Source organism: Triturus cristatus, chromosome 6 (assembly GCF_964204655.1).
Source record: "Triturus cristatus chromosome 6, aTriCri1.1, whole genome shotgun sequence".
Lineage (NCBI taxonomy): Eukaryota > Metazoa > Chordata > Amphibia > Caudata > Salamandridae > Triturus > Triturus cristatus.
This window is the reverse complement of record NC_140589.1, coordinates 94,877,527-94,889,967: the sequence shown is the minus strand read 5'-3', so window position 1 is coordinate 94,889,967 and position 12,441 is coordinate 94,877,527. Positions and strand designations below refer to the sequence as shown.

At 45.8% G+C, this 12,441-nt stretch overlaps 1 protein-coding gene across 1 annotated transcript in view; it reads left to right on the top strand.

The window, feature by feature from the left end:
- LOC146813820 (calpain-1 catalytic subunit-like) overlaps nucleotides 1-12,441 on the top strand; it is a 494,946-nt gene that overhangs the window by 156,974 nt on the left and 325,531 nt on the right. Inside the window, exon 2 of the mRNA XM_085610274.1 lies at nucleotides 5,876-5,945. Coding sequence (XP_085466400.1) covers nucleotides 5,876-5,945 — 70 coding nt within the window. The remainder of the gene's footprint in view (nucleotides 1-5,875; nucleotides 5,946-12,441) is intronic.

Sequence of the window (12,441 nt, the reverse complement as noted above, 5' to 3'; positions counted from 1 at the left end):
CCAGCAAACACCCTGTCACTCCCCTTGCACTCCTCTAGTGACCCATTCAGCACCATGACCTAATTAATTCACTGCGCCAAAACCCAAACACTTATAAATTCACCCAGGCACTCTCCTTGCAGTACTCTAATCATTCAGTCAGTACCCAAGTGCTCATCCACTGAGCCAGGCCTTAGCGCATGGACTGCTTCAAACGCCTATCCACTATGCATGCAGTCCTCTAACCACCTACACACTTGTCTTTCACACCTTCAATTCCCCAGTCAGTAGCCATACACTTCCAGCAAACACCCTTGCACTCCACTAGTGACCCATTCAGCACCATGATCTAATCCATTCACTGCGCCAAAACACAAACACTTATAAATTCACCCAGGATCTCTTCTTGCAATACTCTAATCCAGCTAACTATAACAGCCCTGAAACCTATGTTTTTTTTCAGTGAATATATATATATATTTATATACACACACACACACATATATATAAATATATATATATATATATATATATGCAACACACAATCTTACGTTCTTGCCAAAAAAATGCAAGGACACCTTGGATTTGCAGTGTAAAAATAATACTGACTGCACCAGCAACGCATTTCAGCTTTTGCCTTTGATCACGCTGAGGGTCATGCAGTGACAGTATCTTTTTTATTTTATTGGTGCACTAAACTTAGTAAAAGGACAATTGTAACACAAAATGAGTTTCTCCCAAAAAAATGTCGGCCATCTTGGTACTGTCACATATTCTTCAGCTATACCTGGATTTGAATGTTTTTATACCATCCCAAATGATTAAATGATTGAATCGATGTGGCACCATTAATATCGTGACACTTATTCATAATATCCATTTATAGATCCTATTCAATTAATCAATTCATACCTAACATACAAGACAGTCACAATATCAGTCCAGTATAGCTTATGTACATCAATCCTTGTAAATGCAATAAACAATTTAGCCCCAATGGGCCAATAATTAATATACCTCATATATATATTTCATACAAGTGTACATCAAATGGTTCCGCCCCAGTGGGCATTAGATTCCACAGTACTGTTTGAATGCCTGGCCTGAATTTAAGAAAGTGCACCTCACCTAAAATGTGAAAAATGAAAAAGATTTTAGTGATGATAAAACTGTTTAAAAAGCAGACAATCTCAGCAATAATTTTTAACAAAGGCTTTTTTTCAAAATTCTTTTAGCCAGACTTATTTACACATTGAAAGTAGTAAAGTTACTGAATTTTAGTAATGTAGATGTACCGCTAACTCCTCACTTGAATTTAATCCTAAAGGAGTCATAGTTTCCAGATCAATGATGCATCTAGACTCTAACTGGCATAATGCCAGTTGTCTATTTCCACCCATTACATTAATTGGAACAGCATCAATAACCACCATTCTTAGAAGTTTTTCATCTTGGAGATGATGGTAAAAGAAATGTCGGGCGACTGGATATTGTCTGTTGTTGTGACGTATCGCCCTGACATGTTCTAGTACGCATTTCTTTGCACAGTGAATCGTACTACCAATATAGGCTTTGTTGCAGGGACAGATCAATGCATAAATGGAATACATGGTGTTACATGTTAGGGCTTTCTTGATTATAAATTCCCTCTCCCTGCTTGCTATGACAAGTGTTGTACAGTCAATACTATTACTGCACGCCTTGCATTTCTTGCAATATTGGAAGCCTGGTCGGTTAGTACAAATTTTATCACCCTTCCGGCTCACATAGTTAGGACTCTATTCATTTCGGAGTGATTTACTTTTCTGAAACGTGATTTGAGGACAACTATTAAGATGTTTTTGAAGATTGACATCAGTTAGCAAGATATGCCAATGTTTTTTAAGTATTTGGCGAATATCTTGAGCTTATCCCGAGTAAGTGGTAATAAACCTCAGTTTTTCAGCACCAGTTTGACGATTTGTTGGATGTAGCAATTGTGTACGAGTTACTAATTCCACTCTGTTACATGCCTCTGATATAGTTCTAGTATTGTGTCCTCTTTCTTTAAAACGATGGACCATTGTTTCTTTCTCTTTCACATAACTACTTTCTGAACTACAATTGCGCTTAGCACGTAGTAGTTCTCCATATGGGATACTATATATCAGTTTCCGAGGATGGGCACTCGCGGCATTCAAAATACTGTTACCTGCAGTAATCTTTCGGAACAATTGTGTCTGTATGGTGTTGTCAACAATTTGTACCAAAACATCCAAAAATTCAATTTCAGTCTTGGTTAAATGTTCAGTTAAAGCAATGTTATACTGGTTGTCATTTAGTTTGGTAATAAACCTTTTAGCTGAATCGATATCACCATTCCATATGACAAAAATATCGTCAATGAACCGAAGCCACAGGGCACAGTGGTTGAATTCTGGGATTTGTGACACCACCTGCTCCTCCCACCAGCCATCACCAAATTGGCGTAGCTCGGGGCGAAGCAGGTTCCCATCGCTGTGCCCTGTGACTGACGGTAGATGACATCATCAAACATAAAGAAATTGTTCGTCAAACAGAACTGAATCATAGCCAAAATCATTTCAGAATGTGACCATTTTGGCATCTCAATATTAACAAATTGAAACGAATGGTGACATGACTAGTAATGCACAGGAGTTTGACATTGATGTAAATATAAATCCGGGCAGTGGGTTTAAGCCTAAATCGGTAGTTTTACCGCAGATAGAATGTGATGCCATTGATGTGTTTGAAAGAGGTGTGTTAGCTGATCTCAAGAAAATACAACACAAGAAAACTCCTTTTTGTAAAAAGAACCTGGTTTAGAACAGATCAGGGCATTAGAGGATTTAAAACCGGATAACAACATAGTAATACGCCAGTCTGATAAAAGGTGTAATGTTGTGTTACAGGATAAACAGGCCTACCTGATGGAAGGTTATAGACAGCTAACTGATGAAGTTTGTTTTGTTCTAGTGCCTCAGATAGGAATGTCATAGTTAAATCAAATATGGAATATGGAGAGTTGCTTGTGGATTGGAGAGAGCGGGGATTACTGGAATGGGAGGAGTATCATTATCTTAAGTGCCCATATCCACGTACCCCCGTACTCTACCTTCTGCCTAAATTGCAAAAGGACCCAGTGAACCCTCCAGGGAGACCTATTGTTTCCTCCATTGGATCCCTATTGGAGAATTCTTCTCATTTTATTGATCATTACCGTAGACCATTTGTGGTCAGTTTACCAACATATTTGAGGGCTACAACTCACTTTTTAACAATCATTGATGGGATTCATTGGGAACCTAATTATATCTTGGTTACCCTTGATGTATGCAATTTATACACATGTATTCATCATTTGGCCTACAAGCTGTTAGACACTATTTGAAAACTCGTTCTATCTCTTTATGGTCACATTCTGAAATGATTTTGGCTATGATTCAGTTCTGTTTGACGAACAATTTCGTTATGTTTGATGATGTCATCTACCGTCAGTCACAGGGCACAGCGATGGGAACCTGCTTCGCCCCCAGCTACGCCAATTTGGTGAAGGGCTGGTGGGAGGAGCAGGTGGTGTCACAAATCCCAGAATTCGGCCACTGTGCCCTGTGGCTTCGGTTCATTGACAATATCTTCGTCATATGGAATGGTGATATCGAGTCAGCTAAAAGGTTTATTACCAAACTCAATGACAACCAGTATAACATTGATTTAACTGAACATATAAGCAAGACTGAAATTTAATTTTTGGATGTTTTGGTACAAATTGTTGACAACACCATACAGACACAACTGTTCCGAAATATTACTGCAGGTACCAGTATTTTGAATGCCGCGAGTGCCCATCCTCGGAAACTGATATATAGTATCCCGTATGGAGAACTACTATGCGCTAAGCGCAATTGTAGTTTAGAAAGTAGTTATGTGGAAGGGAAAGAAACAATGGTCCATCGTTTTAAAGAAAGAGGATACAATACTAGAATTATATCAGAGGCATGTAACAGAGTCAAATTAGTAACTCGCAGACAATTGCTACATCCAACAAATTGTCAAACTGGTGCTGACAAACTGAGGTTTATTGCCACTTACTCGAGACAAGCTAAAGATATTCGCCAAAAACTTAAAAAACATTGCCATATCTTGCTAACTGATGTCAATCTTCAAAAACATCTTAATAGTTGTCCTCAAATCACGTTTCAGAAAAGTAAATCACTCCGAGACGAATTGAGTCCTAACTATGTGACCCAGAAGGGTGATAAAATTTGTACTAGCTGACCAGGCTTTCGATGTTGCAAGAAATGCAAGGCGTGCAGTAATAGTATTGACTGTACAACACTTGTCATAGCAAGCTGGGAGAGGGAATTTAAAATCAAGAAAGCCTTAACGTGTAACACCATGTATTGCATTTATGCATTGATATGTCCCTGCAACAAAGCCTATATTGGCAGTACGATTCACTGTGCAAATAAACGCATGCTAGAACATGTCAGGGCGATACGTCAGAACAACAGACAATATCCAGTCGCCCGACATTTCTTTGACCATCATCTCCAAGATGAAAAACTTCTAAGAATGGTGGTTATTGACGCTGTTCCAATTAATGTAAGGGGTGAAAATAGACAACTGGCATTACGCCAGTTAGTGTCTAGATACATCATTGATCTGGAAACTATGACTCCTTTAGGATTAAATTCAAGTGAGGAGTTAGCAGTATATCTACGATACTGAAATTCAGTAACTTTACTACTTTCAATGTGTAAATAAGTCTGGCTACAAGAATTTTGAAAAAAAGCCTTTGTTAAAAATTATTGCTGAAATTGTCTGCTTTTTAAACAGTTTTATCATCACTAAATTTATTTTCATTTTTCACATTTTAGGTGAGGTGCACTTTCTTAAATTCAGGCCAGGCATTCGAACAATACTGTGGAATCTAATGCCCACTGGGGGGGAACCGTTTGTTGTACACTTGTATGAAATATATATGAGGTATATTAATTATTTGCCCATTGGGGCTCGATTGTTTATTGCATCTACAAGGATTGATGTACATAAGCTTTACTGGACTGATATTGTGACTGTCTTGTATGTTAGCTATGAATTGACTAATTGAATAGGATCTATAAATGGATATAATGAATAAGTGTTACGATATTAATGGTGCCACATCAATTCAATCATCTAATCATTTGGGATGGTATAAAAACATTCAAATCCAGTTATAGCTGAAGAATATGTGACAGTACCAAGATGGCCGACATGTTTTTTGGAGAAACTCATTTTGTGTTACAATTGTCCTTTTACTATGTTTAGTGCACCAATGAAATAAAAAAGATACTGTCACTGCGTGACCCTCAGCGTGATCAAAGGCGAAAGCTGAAATGCGTTGCTGGTGCAGTCAAGGTGTCCTTGCATTTTTTCGGAAAGAACTAAAATTGTGTGTTGCATATTGCAGGGTTGCAGATACCCTGAGCGAGGACCGCCCTAAATGACAGCCTCTACCAATATCGGGATCTGTTTAAATATATATATATACATATATGTATATATATATATATATATAACACATTTAAAATTTAAGTTCTATCTGCCACTTTGCCACTGTCTTTCATGTTCCGCACAGATGTAAATATAGGTGTGTGTCAGTGTCTTGAATGAGGGGAGTGAAGATACGAATAATATTTAAATATTCCTATGTTATCATAGATCGAACGGGTAGAGACACACAGTGTGACAAGGCCAGAGTAGTAGCAGCCTGCTGTTTACCATCCTGTCCTTGCCATAGATTGATGTGAGGGATCTTGACTTTTTAGCTAAATCGACGATGTGTGAAACTCAGTTGATTTATGAGTAAAGATAGGTACTTGTTGACACTTCTATTTCTCTTCTTTCACAGGAAATCACCAGTAAACCTCAGTTTATTGTAGGCGGTGCACAGCGGACAGATATCTGCCAGGGGAAAGTGGGTGAGTATCTGGATAGATGTTAAATGGGACAAAGGTGGAAGCATGAAACGCATGTGTGTTTAGAAAAAAACTATAATGTATAATAGGAGGGCAGTATGAGCTGTTGACAGACCTCGAGACTAGTCAAAGAGCATCAGAATGATGGCTATAGAGGGCGGTGGACACTTCAGCTTGGGAAGAAGAGGTGGATGGAGTATTTCCAATACATGTTTGAATGTTCTAAGTCAAATCCATGTCAGTGGATGAGTGTCTACTCGAGTTCACTCACCTAATGTTAGTTACCATTTAGGGGATGGGTTTTCAATGCTGGGAGGTTGTTCCCTTTTTACATCATATATAGAGGTTTGCTTCTTGGTATGATGAAAGTACTGATGCAAATGTCGATGGCTTCTTGTTATTGGTTTGTTTGTATGTTTGAATATTTGTCCATATATCATGGGCAGTTTGATTGGGCAAATAACAATAGTGTTGAAGGTCTCTGTAATTTGTGACATCCTCCCCAGACTGGGTACTCACCAATGACTACACCACACACAGAGATTAGTAGAGCACGTCTATATTCATCTGTGTGTAACTGCAAACTCAACATTCTACCCCTGCATTCACTTTTCTTGCTCCAACGGTTATGTCACAGTTCTATGGAGTCCATCAGGAGCCAAAAGAGTTCCGTCATTGCTAACTCACACAAAACTACTTCTCCCCCTCTGTTAAAAAAAAAACATTTTTGTACAAATATTTCATAATAATATACACAAAAATATATACAAAATCATAACTATTCAGTAATTTGTGGTACTTTGATGACACGTCCCGACCGTGTCTTCGGAAATTGGGGACAGGCAGTAGGCGTGTCCATGATCTGCGTTTTGCAGTGTAGAAACAACATCAGTCAGAGTTTTCACTTGTCCATTCACACCCAGTCTCTACATTGACATCAGTGCCTGCTGAGCAATGAGCCACATGTCGGAAATGCAAGGAATCTCGCGTATGGACTACCCAGGACGTTGGGCAGTCACCGTGTGTCCTTTGCTGGAAACAACATGAAAGGGATCAGCATCAAAGGGAGCATCAGATTTTTGTTTTCTACATTGACAGACACGCACCTGATCTCCTTTAGGCAAAATAACATCTTTTGTATCTCTACACTTGTCTGCATAGGCCTTCATTTTCCTTTTATGATCCAAGCCTTTTACATGGATTTCTTCTTCAGTACTTGATCTTCTGGTGGTCCATTGGAGTACCTTGGCCATCATGGCTCTCTGGAACATAAAGATTACAGGGCATTTACCTGTGGTCAGGTGACCACTGTGCCCTCGGCCTGGTCGCTCCCACACCTCCCGCCTGCTCCTCACCTGCTGGGCCTCCTGCTGCCGCCTGAGCCACCACAGGGCCGCCGAGCGCCGCCCCAGCCGCCACAGGGCCGCCGAGCGCCGCCCCAGCCGCCACCGAGCCCCCAGGTTCCCGCCGCTTCACACGAGCCCCCGCCCCCCCCGCCCGCCGATTGGATCCCGCGCTCCCCGCCTCCCCGCAGACCCTCCCTCCCGGCTCCCCTCTTATGGCGCCCCCAGAGCGACCGCGCAGTGGACGCGCGCAGCGGGAGCACCGATTGAGCGGCGAAGGTGCGCCAAAGGTAAGCCCGTCTGCGCCCGTCCGTGCCTGGACCGCGCCCCGCGCCAGAATCCCTGGCCTCCGCAGAGGCCACCCCACCCGCCGGACTTACGATGCCGCCACCCTCAACGCACTCAACACCGGCCGAACCCCCGGGTGCTACCGAGCCACTCCGAGACGCACCCACGGACCCTCAGCTGCCTCACCTGCAAGTTCACCTGCATCCGGACCTGCCCCACACCAGCACCCGCCAAGCCGAACACCAGCAGCAACCACCTCAAGTGCATCCTGCTCAACACCCGCTCCGTCCACAGACACGCCGTTCAACTCTGGAACCTCCTCGACACCACAGCTCCTGACGTTGCCTTCCTCACGGAAACCTGGATGAACGACTCCTCAGCGCCCGACATCGCCATCGCCATCCCAGAGGGCTACAAGATCATCCGGAGAGACCGCGACAACCAGACTGGAGGAGGCATCGCCATCATCCACAGGGACACCATCCGTATCTCGACCAACGCCGACAACACCCTGACAACCGCCGAACACCTGCACTTCCAGATCCACACCGACCCCAAGACCACCCTCAGAGGCACCCTGATCTACCGACCCCCGGGACCACGCACTCAATTCAGCAAAGACATCGCCGACTTCATCAGCCCGCACGCCCTCCCCTCTGCCGACTACATCCTCCTCGGGGACATCAACTTCCACCTGGAAAACAACAACGACCGCAACACCACCACCCTGCTTGACAACCTCGCCACCCTCGGACTCAAGCAGCTGGTGACCACCCCCACCCACCTCGCCGGACACACACTCGACGCCGTCTTCTCGTCCAGCAAAGACATCTCCTTCAGCCACGCCACTGGACTCCACTGGACGGACCACAGCTGCATCCACTTCACCTTCAAAAGAACCACGGTCCACCACCACCAGCAACAGGCTGCACGAAGAAGCTGGAACAAGATCACAGCCGAACAACTCACCGCATCCCTGAGCCAGCACCCTCCCGCCAGCTCACCGAACCCCAGCCAAGCCGCCGACAACCTCACGAAATGGATCTCCACCTGCGCGGACGAGCTCGCCCCTCTGAGGACCCCACCCAGCAGACCTGGAAGCAAGAAGGCCCCATGGTTCACCGACGAACTCAAGAGCTCCAAGAAGAACTGCCGAGCCCTCGAGAAAGCCTGGAGAAGAGACCCAACGCCGGACAACATGACTACCCTCAAGCTCGCCACCCGTATGCACCATCAACTGATCCACGCCACCAAGAAAACAGCATTCAAGGACCGCCTGGACAACAACGCACACAACAGCAAGGAACTCTTCAACATCGTCAGAGAGCTCTCCAACCCCAACGCCGGAACCAACGACATCACCCCATCGCAAGACCTCTACAACTCCCTCGCCTCCTACTTCCACAACAAGATCGCTGACATACACAACAGCTTCAGAACACAACCAACGCTCCCCACGACCAAACCAACGCCCCCCACCACCACCCTCAACGCCTGGACACCGATCAACCTCGAAGACACCATCAGCACGATGAACTCCATCCACTCCGGATCCCCAACCGACCCCTGCCCTCACCACATCTTCAACAAGGCCGACGCTGTCATCGCACCCCACCTGCGGGACATCATCAACACCTCCCTCGACACCGCCACCTTCCCTGAGAGCTGGAAGCACGCCGAACTCAGCGCTCTACTAAAGAAACCAACGGCGGACCCCACCGAACTCAAGAACTACCGCCCCATCTCGCTCCTCCCGTTTCCAGCCAAAGTCATCGAGAAGACCATCAACAAGCAACTGGCAGCCTTCCTCGAGACGACTGGTTCCCTCGACCCTTCCCAGTCAGGCTTCCGGGCCAACCACAGCACCGAGACCGCCCTCATCGCTGCCACCGACGACATCCGAACCCTGCTGGACAACGGAGAAACAGCGGCCCTCATCCTCCTGGACCTCTCCGCGGCATTCGACACTGTCTGCCACCGCACCCTAGTGCAGCGCCTCAGCAACGTCGGGATCGAGGAGAAGGCACTGGAATGGATCATTTCCTTCCTCACCGGAAGGACACAGAGAGTCCGCCTGCCCCCGTTCAGATCAGAAGCCACGGAAGTCATCTGCGGCGTCCCTCAGGGCTCCTCGCTCAGCCCCACCCTCTTCAATGTCTACATGAGCCCCCTTGCGGCCATCGCACGCCAACACAACCTGAACATCATCTCCTACGCCGATGACACCCAGCTGATCCTCTCCCTGACCAACGACCCCGCCACCGCCAGAGCCAACCTACACGAAGGGATGAAAAACGTGGCCGAGTGGATGACGACCAGCCGCCTGAAACTGAACACAGACAAGACGGTAGTCCTCATCCTGGGCTCCTCACCCTCCGCCTGGGACGACTCCTGGTGGCCCCCCGCCCTGGGCAACGCACCCAAACCGACAGACCACGCACGCAACCTGGGCTTCATCCTGGACTCCTCCCTCTCCATGACCAGACAAGTCAACGCCGTCTCCTCGTCCTGTTGCAACATCCTGCGCATGCTACGTAAGATCTTCCGGTGGATCCCCACCGAGACCAGGAAAACGGTCACCCAGGCCCTCGTCACCAGTCAACTGGACTACGGCAACGCCCTCTACGCCGGTACCACCGCCAAGCTCCAGAAGAGACTCCAGCGGATCCAGAACGCCTCGGCGAGACTCATCCTCGACGTCCCCAGACGAACTCACATCTCCAGACACCTGAGAGACCTGCACTGGCTCCCGATCAACAAAAGAATCACCTTCCGGCTCCTCACCCACGCACACAAAGCCCTACACAACCAAGGCCCGACCTACCTCAACAGCCGCCTCAAATTCTACGCTCCCAAACGCCACCTCCGCTCGACCAGTCACGCCCTCGCAGCCGTCCCCCGCATCCACAGAGCGACAACAGGAGGAAGATCCTTCTCCCACCTGGCCGCCAAGACTTGGAACGCCCTCCCCACCGACCTACGCCTGACCCAAGACCACCTCTCCTTCAGGAAGAAGCTCAAGACCTGGTTGTTCGAGCAGTAGCGGACCCCCCCCCCGCCCCTAGCGCCTTGAGACCCTCCGGGTGAGTAGTGCGCTTTATAAATGCCTATGATTGATATGATTGATTGAGGGGTCGAGCGGTAACCTCAAAGAGTAGAATTCAAAACCATTTTAAGGTCGAGCTTTGCCACTACAGCACACTCAAAAGCTTCCTTAAGAGTATTCATGAAACTTTTGACAAGGCCATTGGCCTGTGCCCAAAGAGGTGTGCTCTTCTGATGCTTCACAGTAAGATAACTGAGAAAGTCACTGAATTCTAGACTGTTGAAAAGTGGGCCTTTGTCAGATTTTCATATCGCAGGAACACCCCATGTCACAAAGATGCCTTCTAATGTTTCGATGACCCTTTCTTGAGTGATAGATGAAAGGTCTTCTGTCAATGGATAACTGGAGGTCTCATCAACAATCACCTTCAGTACTGAAGAAGTCAACGGCAATCGTTTCCCATACATGCTTTGGCAACTCCGACATGTTAAAGGAGTTATTATATTCCATATAGGTACCCTATATAGGCTCATGTAACATTATAACCTTTCACCTATATCCTTCCCTACATTACATACATAACAGTTCTTGGGGACTGACTTTTTACCCAGATATGACACTTCAGTCAGAACGTGGGTTTATCCTAGTTCGATTCTCATACATTATGCATGAGGCTTCTTGGAAGCACAGCAGGACTAACAGCAGGATTACCATCCCCTGTATAATATCGCTGTATAAAGTTCAGGCCCACGTCATCCTTTAGGCCGACACAGTGGCACAGCAAGGTAGTACCCCTGAGGAGACCTATGGGTATAAATACATCACATCTTGCTTAGGAATATAGAGGAGACCATGACTTCCTGGCTGACACACTGACCAGAGACACTGAGGTTCTTGCATGCAAACGCTCCAGCTAGCAGTGTTCTAACATCCCTCGCGGGGTGTCCAACTCGAGACCAGGACGGGGTCCCATATTCTTTGATTCTCAAGTAATGTGGTGGACTAGATCCTAAAGAGATTCTTGGCATAACACCTACACAGATGTTAGGTACATTTAGGTACAACTAGTTAGGGAGACATCGTAGGAGTACGCACCTTTTATCATGTGTTTTATATACTTGTATGTATTCATGATTATTGCAAGTTGGGAGAGCTATACCATCCATTTACTTTCTTAGTGCTTCTAATCATATATCTCTGCTACTTTCTAATGGTTGTTGCAGCTCATATATTCTACACTAGAATAACAACTGTTCAATAAATCCTTATTGAAACGCCCAGCCTGTTTACTCTGTGTATCTCTGAGACAAACTAAGTGAGCACGAGTGACTGAGTGAAAAGTAGTATATTGTTTCCACGATCCTGGGGGATCACGGTTGTCATGTTCTGAGGTTGCCAGAAACTATGCTCTTCATGATAAGAGGAGATTCTAGTGGAACTGTGAGCTAGATGATACAGACAGGCTAACGTATCCGGTGGGGGTGCACAGAATCAGTCTGCCACCAAACCCACAATTTATGGTATCCAAAACGCGCAGATCCTGTATAGGGTATATAGGAACTACACAACAGTGTGTGGAGTGTTTTTCAATGAAAGGCAGTTGCATAGATAACAGGCATTTTAATTGTTTTTCAACTCTGTCATCAAGATGAGTAAACCAGAATCGGTCTCAGAGAGCTCATCTTCTGGTAACAATTCCACGATCTCCTTCATGGGCCATAAAGGAAAGGACCTCTTTTTGCCTCATTAGCCCCCACTTTTTGCCTGATGCCTGAAGTGAGTTCAAACTATAAGTGCACTGGGTTTCTGCTAACCAGGTTCC